General features: G+C 33.5%; 5 protein-coding genes across 5 annotated transcripts in view; 3 read left to right on the forward strand and 2 right to left on the reverse strand.

The window, feature by feature from the left end:
• Positions 1–411, forward strand: part of LOC107464665 (uncharacterized) — a gene marked incomplete in the record, with an annotated part of 23,031 nt that extends 22,620 nt beyond the window's left edge. The window contains 1 exon segment of the mRNA XM_052259419.1: positions 1–411. Coding sequence (XP_052115379.1) covers positions 1–98 — 98 coding nt within the window.
• An 898-nt stretch (positions 412–1,309) lies between these two features.
• On the forward strand, positions 1,310–6,207 carry LOC107464758 (pentatricopeptide repeat-containing protein At2g36980, mitochondrial). The gene is made up of 3 exons (XM_052251665.1): positions 1,310–1,375; positions 1,784–3,722; positions 6,018–6,207. Exons 2-3 carry the CDS (start codon positions 1,837–1,839, stop codon positions 6,205–6,207), a joined length of 2,076 nt encoding a protein of 691 aa, XP_052107625.1. The 5' UTR covers positions 1,310–1,375; positions 1,784–1,836.
• Positions 6,208–6,542: 335 nt separating this feature from the next.
• On the forward strand, positions 6,543–7,220 carry LOC107464766 (heavy metal-associated isoprenylated plant protein 19). Its single transcript, XM_016083733.3, has 2 exons — positions 6,543–6,682; positions 6,825–7,220. Exons 1-2 carry the CDS (start codon positions 6,568–6,570, stop codon positions 7,100–7,102), a joined length of 393 nt encoding a protein of 130 aa, XP_015939219.1. The 5' UTR covers positions 6,543–6,567; the 3' UTR covers positions 7,103–7,220.
• Positions 7,221–9,501: 2,281 nt separating this feature from the next.
• Positions 9,502–13,495, reverse strand: LOC107464675 (probable 1-deoxy-D-xylulose-5-phosphate synthase, chloroplastic). Its single transcript, XM_016083621.3, is given in 9 exon segments — positions 9,502–9,954; positions 10,072–10,677; positions 10,825–11,132; positions 11,367–11,640; positions 11,735–12,006; positions 12,141–12,291; positions 12,381–12,545; positions 12,653–12,781; positions 13,035–13,495. Coding segments are annotated over 9 exon segments (2,199 nt in total). The 5' UTR covers positions 13,179–13,495; the 3' UTR covers positions 9,502–9,804.
• Positions 13,496–15,117: 1,622 nt separating this feature from the next.
• Positions 15,118–18,916, reverse strand: LOC107464682 (serine/arginine-rich SC35-like splicing factor SCL28). Its single transcript, XM_016083633.3, has 7 exons — positions 18,595–18,916; positions 18,376–18,453; positions 17,976–18,140; positions 17,792–17,853; positions 17,612–17,651; positions 15,782–16,147; positions 15,118–15,406 (listed from the first exon to the last, which is right to left on the reverse strand). Exons 1-7 carry the CDS (start codon positions 18,768–18,770, stop codon positions 15,397–15,399), a joined length of 897 nt encoding a protein of 298 aa, XP_015939119.1. The 5' UTR covers positions 18,771–18,916; the 3' UTR covers positions 15,118–15,396.
• Between the last annotated feature and the right edge of the window lie 455 nt (positions 18,917–19,371).

The raw sequence follows: 19,371 nt of genomic DNA on the forward strand, positions 1-19,371 counted from the left end.
TTGTTCAAAACAGTGACACTCAAAACGAAAAGGCACCTGAGAACGAGTCGGTTGAGAATTCAGTCGTAGAAGCTGATGATACCAATGCTATGAAATGAAATCGGTCACTGTATATATTAATATAATATATCATCATACGTAGGTATTTTGTGTACATATATATTGTGATCCAAGGCTAATTATTCATAGTTATTATTATGAGTAAAGTACTAATCCGGTTGTGTCCATTTCCCTGAATGACAACGCGATCCTTAACAAAAAACAGGTTTCATTACGGTCTCTGATCCTGTGTTCCGTCTGTCCTTTTGATGTGTAAGGTTCAAAAATAGATAGTGGTCTAATTGTCTCTAAATTTAAATTGGTTAGTGGTTTATTTGTTCTTATTATTCTTTAAACAATATTTTTTAATTATTTTTTATTCATTATATTACTATTAGTATTATAATCTAGTTAATTTTTACAATAAAATAAAAACTAATGAATACATTATTTGATATATAGTAAATTTTTTTACTAATAACAAATTTAATTTTTTATCTCTTTAAACTAAATTAATAATTCTATTTGATATTTTTGCATTAAAATACACTATAAGTAGGCTACTAATACTAAATAAAATAAAATATAATAGAATTATTAATTTAGTTCAAAGAGATAAAAAGTTAAATTTGTTATTAGTCAAAAAAAGTTTACTTGGCAACTATTTAAATTATCATAGTCCATTGCTAATAATAATCTATGTTTTTTTATACAAACTTCACAAAAATTTTGGATGATGAAAAATGCAGTGAGAACATTTTATGTTTATGTTTTGCATCTTTGTTACAAAGCCGCATGTAGATTGTAGGTTTGCAGAACTTCTCGACATTCTAATTTGTCAGTAATGGTTTTAAAAGTGGTTTTAAAACTGAATTTTTGGTTTAAAAAATCTGATTTTAAAACTGGATTTAAAAACAAAACCCGGATTTTAGATTTGAATATTAAAAAATCAGATTTAAAATCGGTTTGTAAATTAAGATCAAATTTAAATTCTAAAACCGACTTGAAATTGGTTTTTGTTTTTTTAAACCGAATTTAAAACCAATTTCTTTCTTCAATCCAGTTTCGATTTGGTTTTATGAACCACAAAACAGGTTCTCCAGTTTGAATTTTAAAAGATCCAAACCATGTCCATCCTAATATCATGCATTTGCTAACAGAGGCACAAAATACAAGACATTTTCTAATATGAAATACAACATGATCACAGAATTACAAATTGCATTTTGATTGGACTAGGGAACGAAATATAACGCGTGTCCAAATACGTTGTGACCAATTTAATCAGGTGAACTGGACCTGGTTATTCTGCAAAATCAGCTTCAATTTATGTAAAGTAACAATACTACTCATTTTGGTTGTCGTTTGGAAGATATGTTTTCTTCAGTGCTTACAATTTTGTACCAAAAAGTAGAAACCATTTTCATAAAAAATTAAAAATACACCAGTCTGATTTTGGTTATTGTTTTGGTCATGTTTTAGAGTAGTTTATTAATATAGCAGGAACTTGTAAAGAGAGAACATTTAGTCGTAACAATGTTTTGACTTTCGAAAGTTTAAAGCTCAAGTACCCAAATCTCTAAGGATTTATATTTTAAATTTTCAGTCAAAATACGATGAAATAATTATCTATCATGATTTCTCAAGAAGAGGATTTATTGGTTGATTTTGTAAAATTTTCTGTTTTTTTGCATGATAGGAATTTATTAATTAAGTGACTAACACTTTTTCTTTTGTTCTGAAGCATTGTCCACATTTCCTTGATGGACTTGCTCTCACACTTCAACTCCAACCTGAATGAGTCACGTGCGCTCTGAATTGTTCCGTACTACGTCCAAGATCGTAGCCTTAGCACGTTCAGGTAGAATTTCCCATGCTCGCAACTTGTTCGATGAAATGCCCCACAGAGACCCTGTTGCTTGGAACGCCATGCTATCTGCATATTCCCACTTGGGACTTCACCAAGAAAGTCTTGATTTCTTTGACACCATGAGAATCTCACATTCAAAACCTGATGACTTCTCATACTCTGCAGCATTAAGTGTATGCGCCAGTGCATCCTGTCTTCCTTTTGGAACCAGAATTCATGCTTTGGTTCTTGTTTCTGGGTACCGGTCTTCTCTTCCTGTTGGTAACTCGCTTATTGATATGTATGGTAAGTGTCTGTGTCCTGATGATGCAAGTAAAGTGTTTGATGAGATGACAGAAAGAAATGAAGTCACTTGGTGTTCGCTACTGTTTGCTTATGCAAACACTTGTCAATTTGGAACGGCTTTCCAGTTGTTTCGCAGCATGCCTAAAAGGGTTGAAATTGCTTGGAATATAATGATCGCAGGTCATGCTCGTTGCGGAGAAGTTGAATCATGCTTGCATCTGTTTAAAGAGATGTGTGAGAGTTCATATCTGCCAGACCAGTGGACTCTCAGTGCTCTCATGAATGCTTGCACCGAGTCAATGGAATTATTATATGGACGCATGGTGCATGGTTTTGTTATTAATTCAGGTTGGAGCTCTGCCATGGAGGTAAAGAATTCAGTTTTAAGCTTTTATGCCAAATTAGATCGTCAAAGTGATGCTATTATGAAGGTATTTAACTCCTCAGAGGATTTTAATCAAGTGTCTTGGAATGCCATCATTGATGCCCATATGAAATTAGGAGATACCCAGAAAGCCTTTCTTGCCTTCCAGCAAGCCCCGGAAAAAGATGTTGTTTCTTGGACTTCTATGCTTGCAGGGTATACCAGAAATGGGAATGCAGAGCAAGCTCTGAGTATGTTTGTAGACATGACAAGAAACTCTGTTCAGCTTGATGATTTAGTAGCTGGAGCAGTCCTTCATGCTTGCGCTAGCTTAGCTATACTAGCATATGGAAAAATGATGCATAGTTTCGTAATTCACCATGGTTTAGACAAACATTTGTACGTTGGCAATAGCTTGGTTAATATGTATGCTAAATGTGGGGATATAGAAGGTTCTAGGATTTCCTTTCATGGCATTGTTGAGAAGGACCTAGTATCATGGAACTCAATGTTATTTGCATTTGGATTACACGGGCATGCTGACGAAGCTCTCTGTCTATACAGAGAAATGGTGGCATCCGGTATAAGACCAGATGAAGTGACCTTCACAGGGCTGCTAATGACTTGCAGTCACTTAGGCCTAATAGATGAAGGCTTTGCATTCTTTCAATCAATGAGTTTGGAATTTGGACTTTCACCTGGAATGGATCACGTTGCATGCATGGTGGATATGCTCGGTCGAGGCGGGTATGTAGCAGAAGCAACTAGTTTAGCCAAGAAATATTCAAAAACAAGCAGAGATAGGACAAATTCATGTGAGGTTCTTCTTGGAGCATGTTACACACATAGTGATTTAGGAACTGGGAGCTCTGTGGGAGAATATCTAAAGCACTTAGAGCCTCAAAAGGAGGTTGGTTATGTTTTGCTGTCAAACTTGTATTGTGCTAGTGGGCAGTGGAAGGAAGCAGAGAGGGTGAGGAGGGCAATGATGGATCAAGGGGTGAGGAAAGTGCCTGGTAGTAGTTGGATTGAGATAAGAAACAAGGTTACAGCTTTTGTATCTGGTAATAATTCATGTCCCCACATGGCTGAAATATCAAAGATGTTGTGCTTCCTTGAATTAGAAATGAGACACATATGGTTAATTAATTTTGATATTGAAGGATCTTTTAGTTTTTCTTTTTTTTTTTTTCCATACAAAATATGTTTAAAAAAAACATAATTTAATCTTAAAGCAAGTACAAGTATAAACGGTGCATGGAAAATGGTATAAAATAGTAAATGTTGTTGATATTATTTCTTCCACTTATAGTTCCTCTCTTTACTACAGTTATATGACTTATATCAAAGTTAATTGGTTATCTTATTGAAAAAAGGGGAATACTAAGACTACTATTTTGTGTTAAAAAAATTGCTTACTATAAGGAAATGTATAGGGAGCCGTTTATTTAAATATAAGAGAGAGAAAAAAAAAAGGTGTTGGCGATCTAAAATTAATATCTCCACCATTGTAGTTGATTTGAATAATCCCTCTAATAAATTTACCGATATATACATGATTTACAAAAATTTCTTAGGTGCAGTGTAAATAAGAGTTTTTGTTCTATTCTACTCATACTGTGACTCGGCAATAATGTTAGAAAGAGGAAGGGATAAGAACATTTTAAATTCTGAAAATTTATTTTTGTACAGAGTAAAAATGACATATTGCTAAATTGTCACAATCTAAATGGAATGGAATGGATTAAATTTTGGCTTAATAGTTAAATTCGTTCTTGAAAGATCACTTATTTTTAAATTAGTTTTCAAATAATTTTTTTAGTCATATTAGTCTTTGAAAGATAAAACATAAATCGAATTAGTTCTTCCGTTAGTTAGATGATGTCATGTCACATTAAGTGTCACGTGGCATAATGACGTGGTAGATTAATGCTACATGTTATAAAATTATTAGTTGACGTGTCTGGTCATTGACACCTAACACGCTATGTATCACTTTACATAAAAAAATGATTTATAATAAAAATAGTTCCTAAAAATTCAAATGTAAGTTATTTTTGTCTCTAAAATTTTAAAAATTAATCAAATTAATTTTTATATAATTTTTTATTTTTTTCCATAATATTAAATTTAAAATAATTTTTATAGTACTAACTTTAATATTATTTTTTAGATTTTAGTAAATAAAATTCTCTTTACATAAAATAATAAAAATAATTAAATTATTATAAAATTATTTTGTCATTTATATTTTAAAATTTTACATTTTTATAATTGTGTTATTATTTAATTTTATTAAAGTAGTGGCCTTTTAATATTAATAAAGTAGTGATCTTTCAATATTGGTAGAACTCACTAAATTATATTGTTTAATTTTATTATTGTTAACATTCAAAGGCCACTACTTTAATAGAGTTCTATCTAATAAATTAAACAATAATAAAATTATAATTTTAAAAAATTTAAAAAATTTAAATTTTAAAATAATTACTATATCATTTAGTAAAATTTAAAATATTAAATTTTTAAATATATAATCAACTATAATTTAATAAACTCATTTAAATAAAAAAATTGTACTATAAAAAATTACAATTTGAAAATATAAAATTTTAAAATATAAATGACAAAATAACTTATAATAATTTGATTATTTTTATTATTTTATGTAAAGAGAATTTTGTTTAGAGGAGTATTAGGGACCAGCAACTTTTGTGATTTGTAGTCATCAATAATATTTTTAATTATGTGAGATTTCATCTAATGATGTAGGATTACTCACTTTTCTTTTACTAGTTACATGTTGACCAAAATTTAATAAAATTGTTGGTCCCCTAAACTTTTTTTTCTGTTTATTAAGGTCTAAAAAATAATATTACAATTAGTACTACTAAAAAATATTTAAAATTTAATATTATGAAGAAAAAATAAAAAATTTATATAAAGACTAATTTGATTATAAATAACTTTTTGACATGTAAGTGACATGTGGCGTATTAAGTATCACTGATTTGACATGTCAATCAATCATCTTGTGACACATGACATTAACTTACCATGTTATCATGGAATGCGACACTTAATATGACACGTCATCATCTAACTAACAGAAAGACTAATTTAACTTACGTTTTTATTTTTCAATGATTAATATGATTAAAAAAATTATTTTTGAATTAATTTAAAAAAATAAGTGATTTTTTCAGAAATAAATTTGACTATTAACCCATTAAATTTTTATCTTCTAATGAGCACTTAAAAAATTCAATTAGTAATTTTTATAACCCTAATACTGAAAGCATACTCCAAATTTTGGCTAAACCATCAAAATAGTTAGAGTAACGGATATTTTTGTTTTTGATCTTTTTTTGGATATTTTCGTTCTCAAATAACAGAAAATACATTAAAGTTTCTGACCCCTGAAAAACGTGGATATTTATGTCCTTTCGTTGAATGCAGCCGTTTGCACTGGACGAAAAAGACTGAGCTGACAGAAGTGGCGATGAGGTGGCACGTAACGGAGGCAAGGTGGCATGGAACTTTTCGTAACAGGACATATAAGTCCCTGGAGACGAAAACGACGCCGTTACGTCTCCTCCCCCAATCTTTCCAATTCGTCTTCTCCAATCCCTCGTCTGCACAGAAATGACGAAATTCTTTTCGAGAGACCATACCTGACTTATTCCGAATCAATTCACTCTTATCGAAAAATATTTTTTCGATCAACAGCATTCAAATGTCCAATAGACCAATCTTATGTAATTTTTCTTCTTATTGTTTCTACTTAATATTTTCTATTTAATTATTTAAAATCAAATTCAATTTTTTTTTCTCAAACTTTTATGGAATAGAAAAAAAAAACACGAGTCAACCTAACGGTCATAACTAGCCCTAACGCCATTCTAACGAATCAAACAACCCTTGGCCAAAATATATATTTTCTCGAATCCTTTTCAGTTTTCTTTACACGGCATGCATTGGTACATTCACTCTTCAACTTTTGAATTCAATGGGAAAGAACAAAAAAGTTATGCCAGACACAGTAATAAGCGTAGAATACAAAGTCTCAATGTATTGTAACGCTTGTGAGAGAACCGTTGCAAAAGCCATTTCCAAGTGTAAAGGTACTTAATCAGTTAATCTTCACTTTTCTTTTTCCTTCATTTTTGTAATAATAATAATAATAATAATAATAATAATAATAATAATTAATAATAATGATAATTATTATTATTATTATGCTGTGTGGCATTGATTTTGTTATAGGAGTGGAAAAGTTCGTGACAGATATGAACGAACACCGTGTGGTGGTAACAGGTCGCATTGATCCAAATAAAGTTTTGAAGAAGATAAAGAAAAAGAGTGGCAAGAAAGTGGAGATTGTGGAAAACAGGGATGAGGATTCAAATGATGGATTCAATAATGAACGTGATAGCATTGTTTTGGTGCCACCTTATTATGTGTTTGAAAAATATTGCGGCATTAGCACTGAAACTTTGATGATGTTCAATGATGAAAACCCTAATGCATGTGCACTAATGTAGAGATAGAATTAATTAGTCTCTTCATGCATAGGAAAACTACTTTTATTATTCCTTATTCTTTTTATTTTTTACTTGTAAATAGATTCTACTTTTTTCTTAAACAATTTTAAGTGTCATTAGCCAATTAATGGCAATAGTTACATACAACCCCACAAAAATAATATGTATGTAGATAATTTTTTTTTTTTAGTGTAAAATAGTTTACATAGTTGTGTAATTATATCTATTCTTTTAAGCAACAATTATAAAAAATAATTATTTTTTATGATGTGATATTATGTAGTTGAATGCGTATAAAATTAATAAATTACTGTATATTGCATCAAAATTATTTTTTTTTTCGAACATTTTGCTTGCTATGTTGTAAGAAAACGATTTGACATCTGTTTCTATATTTGGAAAGTGACAGTTGTCCATTATTCTCTTGGTTATATTATATATTGTTTGTTAGATTATTCTATTAATTAGTTGATAGAGTGAGAACTTTGAATTGTTGTGGCTGTGGTATTGCTAATTAATAACCAATTGAAGATAAGGTTCATGGTGTCAGGTACGCTGAATTATAGAAAATGTCGTCCTATTCTCCATTCAGAAACCCACCGATTTAAGCATTAAATGCATTTGATATTACAATTTCCTAATAGATAAGTTTTGAAAGGAGGATGACATCTTCATTTGTTTGTTTATTTATATTTATTTGTTAATGTGGTGTCTACATACTTTCTTCTAATTGTTGGCATTTAATTTACGTATGCAGAGAGCACTAATTGGCGTGTGGCTTGTACCAACTTGAATGGGTAGAATAGCACCAAAGTCAGCAATATGAAAGTGGTTGTGCCTCCGCATATTCATATTCATAGTGCGTCTTGGAAATAACAGAGTTAGTTCCATGCTATGTTCTGGCTTCTGCGTGGCTCTTCTTATCGTCTCATATGCATTTATTACTTGTCAACTAGCAAGTGCAAACAAACATGAGTAAAGTCATAAGTAAGCATGTTCAACTATCATATAAAAGACTTTATTAGTATTTTTTTTTAAAAGTAATCTATTCGAGATATAAATCTTTTAAGAATTTATCTATTACTTTCTGAACAAAACAAATTTTGAATTAAAGAACTATCTATATTTAAGAGTTTAATTTTGATGCAGTATAAAGTATTTTACACAATTTATGCAATCACATCTATTTTTTTAGATGATTGGTTAATGTAAACAATAATTTACAGATGCGACTATATATAATTAGATGCACTTATAAAATTATTTTATACTGACTGACTGTGTATCAAAATTAAATTCTATAATTAATTTGTAAATTGTTTTACACGGTATTTTAATCAAATCTATATGTTCTAGATAATCTTTTAAATAATGTGTTTGAAATTAGTAATTTTTATTGTTATATAAATTATGTAGAGTTTTTTTACACTATCATAAATAGAACCTCATATAAAAATATTCGGAATTGTCTTTTCATAACAGTAAAAGTTTAAATATTGATATGTAACGTAGTAGGTTCAATCGAAAAATAAATTAAAATGAAGGGGAAAATAAATATTGATAATTATTCATAAAAAATAAATCAAATATTTTTTCTATTGAACTGATTATATAACATGTCAATATTTAAACTTAATCTTTGTATAAAGAAAATTTTAAGGTGAAAACTCAGTTATCAAGTTGATAATAAAAAATCGTTACATATTTTGATATATTTGACTAAATTATTATTAAATGATTTTCAACTATCAATTTTATATAAAAACAACTCTGCATGGACTTCTACTAAATTTTAAATATCTTTATTTTAATTTCCACCTATTCCACAATCCACATGCGACTAAAGCACAAATTGGACCAAGATTGATGTGTGACCAAAGTTTATGGAGTTATTTCTTGAGTAAAAGAGGCAGATAATTCACTCATAAAAAGTTATTAGAATAAACTCTGCTAATTGCAAGTGATGATAGCACTACAATTTGGAAAGTATAGTTAAGTACAAAGTAAAAGTTAAGCAATAAATTATTAGTAATCAATGTTTTTAACATGATCAGGAATGTTTTTAACATGATTAGGTAAGTGATAGTAATCAATGTTTTTAACATGATCAAATAAGTGATAGATACAGAGGTCTCAAATTTGCAAATCAGGAAAGATAAGAATGAGAGAGAGGTCAAGCAAAAATGCCATGTAAATAAATTAACAGGTACTCATAGTATTTCCTTGTTCTCTCTTCTCTGTAAGGAAATATGAAGCATCAACAAAACGAATAATTTGATATTTTACATTTTATGTTGATGTCTTATATATGTTAGGTTCATAGCTATTCTAAGGGGATAAATAAACTACAAGGTACTTTTGTAGATTCTCCCAATTTTGGATTGAGTTTGTAACAAACAATCTAAAAGAAAAACTATTTTAAATTTGGCCATTTCATGAACCAACTTCCTCAGCAAATAGCATTGAAAAATTAACATTATTTCTTCCATGCAAGTTGCAACTAGCTGATACTACTATTCGATAAACTACATTGTTACTAACATTTACATAATTCACATTCTAATATTACCTTGTTTGTGTTACACAAAGTGATTAATTCACATTCTAATATTACCTTGTTTGTGTTACACAAAGTGATTTATATCGTTAACATGTGTATATTGTGGGGAGTGAAAATTTAACCCCTCTTGATATTTCTCTTTTTATGACATAACCTCTAGTGCCTCCCTTGTCTGTCCAAGTATGTTGAACACAGTTGCTGCTATTTGAGTTGGAGCAAGGCCAGCTTCAGACAATTGATCAACAGGCGATCCGTGGTCAATATAACGATCCGGAAGAACCATTGGCCTCCACTGCACAGTTGTTACGCAAAAAACATGAGTTATTCGCGATTTATAATATTTTTAAAGATGTATATAAAAAGTGCTTTAGTTCTAATTTAAGTTGACAAGTCTTGTTTGGATTTTTACTTTCAATTTTCCATCTAGAAGACCATCAAGGGCCATGAACTGAACAACATGAGACCCGAATCCTCCAATTGATCCTTCTTCGACAGTGATCAAAACTTCGTGTGATTTTGCTAGGCTGCGAATGAGGGAACGATCCAATGGCTTGCAGAACCGTGCATCAGCAACAGTTATGCGCAAGCCATGATGCTCCACTATGCCTAGAAACTACAAAATAATAGACATGTTTGGTTTTTTATTTGGCAGCATTAAACCCATGAAAATGGCCAATTCAAGTATCAAAATTTTCATGTTTCAATATGTGGCCATTCTAAGTTTCTAATATACCTCAAGAGGAATTCCCTTATTCCCTAGTGGTAGTTCAACACCAATGCCGTTTCCCCTTGGGTATCGGAAACAACTAGGGCGATCATCAATGGCTGCTGCAGTGGCAACCATGTGGAAAAGCTCTGCTTCATCAGAAGGAGCCATCACCACCATGTTAGGAAGACATGCCATAAAAGTGACATCAAAAGAACCACAATGTGTAGGGCCATCTGCACCAACTAATCCAGCTCTATCCATTGCAAATCTTACAGGCAGCTTCTGCAAGTCGACATCATGCACTACCTGTGTCACAGAACATGTCCTTTGAGCACTGGTTACATAAACTAATCATGTATTGAACAATAAAGAATCACAGTACAATCATTATCATAAAAGCGTAGAGAAATTGTAAAACAGTAATGAATGTAGCGAGTGAGTTATTATTCTTACTTGGTCATAAGCCCTCTGCATGAATGATGAGTAAATTGCACAGAAAGGCTTGAGACCTTCACAAGCTAGACCTGCAGCAAATGTAACAGCATGCTGTTCTGCTATCCCGACATCAAAGCATCTTGATGGGAATCGACGAAGGAAGAGATTCATGCCAGTGCCACCTCCCATTGCAGCATGGATTGCAACAATGTCTTTGTCGGCTTCTGCTTCTGCAATCAAAGCCTCTGCAAAGTATGTTGTGTAAGACTGGGTACTAGCATTAGCCTTGAATTGCTTTCCAGTCTTTGGATCAAACTTAGCAACTCCTGCAAAATCAAATGGGATCACACCAGGCAAGGAAAATAGCAAGCAAGTACTAAACTAAAAGATTTTACTTTAGTTCATTGATTATGCTTGTTAATTCCCAGGCAGTGTTTCAAAGTGATAGTTCCACATAATAGCTCATATATATGTGGTGTAGTCTAGGGTTGAATTACCAAAATTTGATTAATTTTATAGATCATTAATGGAACTCAAGAAATTTGAAAGGCCTCTTTTACCATGGTACTTGTCTGCTGCTTTTTCTGCATATGGGTATCCTCGGCCTTTCTCAGTGACAACATGGATCAGAACAGGACCAGTGGTTTTAGTACTTTTAACTTCATTGAGAATGGAAACAAGATCATCTATGTTATGACCATCAACAGGGCCAATGTAGTAGAGTCCAAGCTCTTCAAAAAGTGTTGATCCGGAACCACCAATCATGCCACGAGCATATTCATCAACTTTTGCAGCCAATTCATGCATAGGGCCTCCAATGCTTTTAGTAACACCCTGCAAAGATATCATTCCGTATATTATCGGTTTCAATAATAATTTGTGGCAGCACAAGTTCCTTACTTATAAACTCATGTAATGCATTACTCACCTTGGCAACCTCTCTCAATTCTCTAAGAGGCCTGTTCGACTGCAACCTACTGAGAGCACTGCTCAAAGCTCCTACTGGTGGTATCGGTCCATCAAGTGTAGCAGTAGGTAAAGAGACCTGTTTGTTGTCGTTTAGAATAACAATCATGTCAGAATCGAGATATCCGGCATTGTTCATGGCTTCATAAGCTTGCCCTGCTGTCATGGCACCATCACCAATAACGGCAACTACATTATTCTTTCTTCCCTTAAGATCTCTCCCAACAGCCATTCCTGTTTGTCCAACAAATTATTGAAAGTTAAAGCCAAATCACAATCCAATATTCTAATTTATAAACCATCTTTTTGTCAAAACTATGGCTTGAAACATGCTGTGTTCATAGTTAGACAATAGATGGAAGAATTACCAAGTCCAGCTGAAATAGTTGTTGAGCTGTGACCAGTGCCAAAACTATCATATTCACTTTCGGAGCGTTTTGTAAATCCAGATAATCCATTTGTCTGCCTCATGGTGTGCATCTTATCCCTCCGACCGGTGAGTATTTTGTGTGGGTAAGACTGCGGATTCCATACAAGATTGTCCAATTCAGAACAACCCGTCACCCAAAACAAACAATGCAAAACACAAAAGAGATTGATAAACCAACCTGGTGACCAACATCCCACAATATCTTGTCTTGAGGGGCATTGAAGACATAATGGAGCGCAACAGTGAGTTCGACAACACCTAGACTTGATCCTAGATGACCCCCAGTTTTTGAAACACTGAAAATTACATCAGAACGTAGCTCATCGGCGAGTTGCTTGAGCTCCTGCATAATCAATATTGAGGTTATAAACAAGATTTTGACATGACTACAATTTTCTGTTTTTGGCTACAAAACAAGGAGCATATGCTACCTGCTTTCTATAAGCATACCTTGGTAGAGAGGTTTTTCATATGAATTGGATAGTTTATGGTGTCCAACAGCGGAGTTGGCGGTCTTTGAGCATAATACTCTCCCCTCTCTGATAGGGATGCATATACCCCACTTGATTTTTTCTTCACCTATTCATTTATATCCATTCAGATTTCAGAAACGCTTTAAGATACCCATTTCTATCATCAGCAAGTGCCATCTAAATTTTGAGACTTCAAAATAAACATGTGAAATTGGGCAAACAAAAGAAGGCAAATAAGCTAGTATTGAACTAAAGCTAGAATCTTTGCAGGCAAAGCACTAATGGGTATTCCTTCATACATGCAATGAGAGTAGATTGTAGTGAGTTATCTGAGAATGAAGTATGAATCATTTGTTAACCTGGTTGAACCTGTGCTGCGATTGATTAAGCAGATCCAGACCCCATTGAGAGTGAGAAGCAAGAGAACTTGATCTCCGAGGATCAGAAGCAGTTGCAGTTGCAGGGCTCACAAATGCAGAATATGAGAATGCACAGAGATCCATGAAGTTGTAGGTAGAAAACAGAAGAAACTCAGAGAGAAGTACCAAGAAAATGGAGAGGAAGTACAAGAAAGAGAGACCCTTTTATAGCAGAGAAAGAGAGAGTGTTTGTGAGTAAATGGGAAATGTCAATCAGATGGCACTAACACCAACAATAACAACAGATTGTGAGTGATGGTGGTGATGGTGGATGGATGATGGCATTGAATACAACAATGCTGATAGTAATAGTAAGTTGTAATATAATAATAATATAAGAAAGTGTGTGGTTGAGAATTGATAGAGAGAGAAAGAGAGAAGGAGGGAAGTGTTTTGAAGTACAAAGTGGAAGGTGGAAGCGATTCTAACAAGACAGGTTCATTCATTTCATGAAAGGGTGTTGTGTTTTGGTCAAGAAAAGAGGGATGCCATTGGGCCACGTAAGAGGAAATCACGAACGGATAGATTCTTTCAGATAAATGTATGCTATGCTATGCTGCTGGACGGACTTGTTTTTTGTTCTTTTTCATCGATAATAACCGAAAGTGAAACTCAAAATGCAAAGAAAGTTGCTGCATACAAAGTAGGATTCAAACTCGCCATACTTATATAAAAAGACGAGTGAATTGACCATTCTACCAATCCAAATTGGTTAATATGTGCATTGTTTCTTCTAACGTTTGATTACTTTTATGTATTTGTGTATAAAATATGTATTGTTTAAAACAAATTAATCATCTTTCGGGTCTTCACAATATTTTTTTAGCCTTCTCTTCCACCTTTCTAATTAACAAAATTATATTAATTAAATTATAAACCTCTTTCATGTTTTATTTATTATTTTTCCTTGGCAGCACTACGACGGGAAGAAGAATATTGTTCAAATAACTATCATTTCCCCTCTGTTACTTACAACGCGATAAGTCAACAGAACGTTGAATAAAATTGACCACATGTACGGATGAAAATGATAACTGGTTGGTTTTTTATTTTCTAAGCGAACTAGCCAAAGCAAGTGTTTGACTCAAAAGGGAGAAAAGGAAACAAAAAAAATATAGATACTTCTTAAATAATACTCTCAAAGATAGTCATTAACAAGTCCTATAAATTAATTATCAACCAACTTTACTATGTGTATCAAATCAGTTAAGGCCAAAGGGCGAGGCGCACTACCGACCCTACTTTTAGGAAGCTGATTCAACTTTTAGACAAGTTTTGCTAGCAACTTATCTTGCCCATACAAAGTTGGCTCCACTCGTTCTGTTAATAGAGGAAACCTATAACCAATTAGGAGTATAGCTAACTACAGTCAACTAGTTTTAAAATAGGAGGTCTGTTATAAAAAAGAAAAAGTAACTTTCCAATACTTCTAATTTTTCGAATTTTGATACTTCTAATTTTTTGAATTTTAAAACTAAAAATACAAAAAATTGACTTGAGTTAGCTCATGATATAATTAGTTCCTTAGACTTTTTCAATATTTTGTAAGTGGCATGTGGTTACTAAATTAGGTTTTTGTTCAACTAATCATAGTACTTAACCTATATATAAGCCAACAAGTCTAAGCGCGTGACATATATTATTTCATATTTTCATACATCCTGACAAGACGTGAGTGGCCATGATAGTTTTTTAGTTTGAATAAATACCAATCCACTGTTTCATTCATTACCTTCAGGAGAATACAATATCTAACAAAAATAAAAATGACAACGAAGACGCTAACTATTTTGGCCATGAGATATACTAGCATTATTAACCTAAAATAAGTTTGGCACTCTTATCTATAATAACGTTTTATTGAGAAGTATGAATGACGGTTAATAACGATTTTATAACTTTTCCATTGTCAACTGCATAGTCTTGAGAGTGATAGAAACCGGATTGGATGTTGAATTGTTTTAGTTTTTATTGGCCAACTGCGAAATGGTAAGTTACATGATATTCCCATGAGCGGAACAAATGCAACGAAAATACGAGTGATCTCATTTCACAAGCCAGATAATACGTAAAGTAACAAGTTTTCAGCTAACTCAGAAATAGCTAATGAACAATATAAGGGCCACAGATGAAATAGTACTCCAGAATGATAAGCATCAAGTATACTTCACATTTAAACGTGTTGTCGCCTACAGACTAATATTAACAATATCGATTCCAACATGTAGGTACAGTACGCAGCCACAAACATGACCCAATTGAATTAACCCCCACTCCTCCAAAAACACATCTTGATGGCTAATCAGCGTGGACTGCAAAAAAAAAAAAAATCAAATTCAAGAAATTATATAAAGGTCACTTATGAATAAAATATACACCTACAGCATCAGCAGATGAAATCCCCATGCGACATGACATAGAAGAAAGTAGTTACGAACATAAGAATCTAAGCTTAACACTAAATATAGACCGCAATTTTTCCATAACAATAAGCTCAAGATCAGTATTTCGCCATACTAATGAGACCATTAGTTTATTCAGTTGTTTCAGATTTGTACTTCCGCTACCAGATTAGTTTAGAATTCCATCTGCCTCCACAAGATTCTCAGAGAATGTAATAATACTTCATATTGACAGAAATTTGCCATGACCAGAATTGAAAACATTTTGAAGCATTGGGCTCGTACCTGTAAGATTGTGAACCAGATCTAGAAGGACTGCGGCCATTACGCCTAGGACTCTTTGATCTGCTAGGTGTGCGAGCCCTCTTCTCATTAGGACTCCGACCATTCTCCCTGGGACTCGGAGACCTCCTGTAATCCTTCTCAGCTCTAGGAGAGGGAGACCTGGGATGTGGGGACCTCCTGTAGCCCTTCCCATCACTAGGAGAGTGAGATCTCCGATAGTCCTTCGCATCACTAGGAGAACGAGACCTGGGATGTGGAGACCTCCTATAGTCCTTGCCATCACTAGGAGAGCGTGACCTAGAATAAGATCTTGATCGGTCAGGAGAATAGTAATCTTCCCTATCCCTGCCCTTGCCCCTGCCACTCCTACATCAACATCAAGAAATCCTAGTTAAAGAAGTTAATAATAATATGGCTATCTCACCAAAATCATACATCCTACACATATCAAGAAATAGAACTACAACAAACAACATCCATGGTCATTTCATAAACCAAGAGGGATATGGATATTTAAAACTACAGCAAACTGTACAGGAAATTACAACCCTACCTACAAGATGATTAACCACATTTACCACAACACTAAACCAAAACTAGTTTTTGTTTTCAGACGAAAACCAATACTTACTTCTCCTTCTAAATCTAATTAGCCAAAATATGACCTTTACCTGTACCTTTCAATAGTTTCTGGACAAATACATGACACTCGGATCCACACAGACAGTTATGAATGATGCACTGCAAGACCAGCATCTTGTAACTTCATAGCTCTTTGTCCCAACTTTCTAAAACCACAACTATCTTTCTTGCACAATTGTCATCATATCTCTACTCGTATAAACTTTGGCTTCCATTCTTTGTGGATGATTTTCTTTGGCCAAATATAAGCTTTATATTCTTTCTTAACTGGATAGTATACGCAAAACAAGATATTAAACTAAATATAATCTTTGTTACAGATAATTTATATAAGGAAAACAAAAGATGTACTTATTTGAACCATTCTTCAAGCTAGAAACCAAATGCCAAAAAGAGGGAAAGTCCAGCAACTGGCAGAATAAGGGAAATTTGATATGTGATATTTCATATGAAGAATCTTTGATAGAAGCATGAGCAAGTTGCACATCACTTTAAGCCTCTTTACTCGTTAATCTTTATTAACCCATCTTTAAAGTCTGGATCCAATACACTTTATTATCTGCATAAAGAAGACCATAAGCAGATATCATTCAATATCCACTTATGCTATGCACATTAAAGGAGGGTCAACAAAGTGACACGGTCAAAGGATTGGCAGATTCTAATACTGAGAAGTCAACCTGCAAGTTATACTCTTATTGAGCTAGGAACAGTAACATTGGTACCCATAAACCAGCTTGCCACTACAAATGTCTTCCAGCATAAACATACTAGCAAAATATAAGTCTGATAACAAAGTTAAGAAACAAAACAAACAGGGTAATATTTGCTTTCACCACCAATAACTCCGGCAAGCAAACTTCGATCATAATGATCTCCAACCAAAAATCTCACAAATACAGCATTCACTTGTGACGTTCATATGAAAGATCAGAAACCAGTCATACTGAAGCTAAAATAAAAACACTCACCACTTAGAAAAATAAAGTTATCTTCTGAGATCAAATTGTTACATATAATGTTAACAGCTTGAAATGTAGACTTCCCATCATTACTGAGAAAATAAGGATGATCCAAAGATATTACCCCAGAGAATATGATATGGCAAAAATTTGGGCAATGCAAACTATAACATATTAACTGGCCAATGAAGTTGTCACACACAATACTACTGTGTAAAACACACACCTTGAATAATCTCGAGCTGGTGTTGGAGACCGAGAATAAGCTGCCAACACAAACAAAAATATTACAACTTAAGACAAATATTTTTCAATAGAAAGTTTAAACCCAATGATAAAATGGGAGAGAGAGTATCATTTGCATTTGGAAACTGATTAAGAAGCAAAAGTGAGTGGTTGAACTAACATCTATATCGGTGTCTTGGGGACCTTGACCGATTCCTCCTCCTGCTACCTCCTTGTCGACCACTTATGTAATATAAAGCAAACCAAATGCAAATCGAAAATTAGACATTAACAAGATCAGCACAGAAGAGAAACATATTAGCAAAAACCAGAAAGGCAGCAAGTAAATCAAACTGTGATCTCACCTTCCACGAGAAATGACACGCATCTCCTGAGGGGTTTTCCGGTTTTCCTCGGCAAACACAATTCTTATTTCACGCCCACCAATGGTGGTATGATTAAGCTGTTGCTTTGCCTCAGCTGCATCTTCACCATATCGATACTTCACAAACCCAAATCCCCGAGGCTCACTGCATGTTCCATTCAACAAAATCGCAATGGTATGAAAACAAATATCCCAATTATAAATATTAATAACAGAACCCCAAAATTTAAGATAAGAAATGCATGGATTTAAGGCTGAGCAATCCAGACCAACATAATAATCATCTCAAAGCAAACAGTGCAAAAAGATAAACAAAACGGCATAAGCAAAATCCAACGACTCTGTATTAATAACATTACGATACGAAAAAGCAGACGTACCCAGTGTAATAATTCTTAGGAAGATAAACATCCTTCACAGGTCCAAAGCGCTCAAATGGACCCCTAAGATCTTCAGGCCTGTACAGTTTACATAAAAGAACACATTTCAATTCGATTGTGGTAAACAATTGGCTCGATAAAACGTAACAAATACACAATAAACGAAAAAAATGAAAGCCAAAGCCTCGCGACAAACAAAAAAGCGAGAAAAGGAGATACCTAGCATCAAGGGGGAGATTACGAACAAGAAGGCCAGAAGGGAGTGGAGAGCGGCGATCCCTGTAGGACCTGCTGTCGCCGTAGCGATCGTCGTCGTAGCGCTTGCGTTCGCGCGGCGGTGTTCTGCTCCGGCGGCGAGGGCTGTAGCTTCTGCTCCGGCTTCGGTACCTCGCCATTCTTCGACGCACAGGCTCTCTCTCTCTCTCTCTCTCTCTCGATATCACCCAACAATTACGAGAGGTAGATAAACCCTCCTTGGAAAAATAACTACCAAGAAATATAATGGGAGCTAAACCCTAACCCCAACCTATTGCAAAAGCACAGGGGGCACAATCGGAAAAGTATTGGCTGAGAAAATTAATAGTTTAATACTACAAAAAGTTAGAAAAATACATTTTTTTGTAATAAATTCTTATTGGACTTTGTTTTAAGTTGAGACCAGTCCAGTCAAATTTTGAAACCTGGGCCTTACGACAATAATCATAAAAAAGAATTTCTGGTGAGTACTAACTAATGAGCCAATGAGATGTAGCTCGATGTCATTGGTCCCTTTTTTTTTCAGAGGTCTTGAGTTCGAATTTTACCTGACATAATTTGCGACAAAAAAAAGTACTAACTAATGTGTTATTCTCCGTAGTCCTTAGAGTAGTTTATATTTAGTTCTCTCTTTCTCAGCCCGTTGTTTAAAAAAAATGACAAGACCAACACATATTAACCATAACTTACAGCAACCTTAGGAGTATATAATACAACCATCACAAGAACAAAAATATAATA

This window comes from Arachis duranensis, chromosome 1, assembly GCF_000817695.3.
Source record: "Arachis duranensis cultivar V14167 chromosome 1, aradu.V14167.gnm2.J7QH, whole genome shotgun sequence".
Lineage (NCBI taxonomy): Eukaryota > Viridiplantae > Streptophyta > Magnoliopsida > Fabales > Fabaceae > Arachis > Arachis duranensis.

What these genes read in the sequence shown, in the direction of transcription:
- LOC107464758 (XM_052251665.1), top strand. Translation starts at nt 1,837, where the DNA reads ATGAGTCACGTGCGCTCTGAATTGTTCCGTACTACGTCCAAGATCGTA. An exon ending in ATTAATTTTGATATTGAAGG is followed by an intron (nt 3,723 to 6,017) that starts ATCTTTTAGTTT and finishes CGTTGAATGCAG; the next exon opens with CCGTTTGCACTGGACGAAAA.
- LOC107464766 (XM_016083733.3), top strand. Translation starts at nt 6,568, where the DNA reads ATGGGAAAGAACAAAAAAGTTATGCCAGACACAGTAATAAGCGTAGAA. An exon ending in AGCCATTTCCAAGTGTAAAG is followed by an intron (nt 6,683 to 6,824) that starts GTACTTAATCAG and finishes ATTTTGTTATAG; the next exon opens with GAGTGGAAAAGTTCGTGACA.
- LOC107464682 (XM_016083633.3), bottom strand. Translation starts at nt 18,770, where the DNA reads ATGGCGAGGTACCGAAGCCGGAGCAGAAGCTACAGCCCTCGCCGCCGG. An exon ending in CCTAAGAATTATTACACTGG is followed by an intron (nt 18,141 to 18,375) that starts GTACGTCTGCTT and finishes TGGAACATGCAG; the next exon opens with TGAGCCTCGGGGATTTGGGT. An exon ending in CCAGCTCGAGATTATTCAAG is followed by an intron (nt 16,148 to 17,611) that starts GTGTGTGTTTTA and finishes ATGTTGATGTAG; the next exon opens with GAGTGGCAGGGGCAAGGGCA.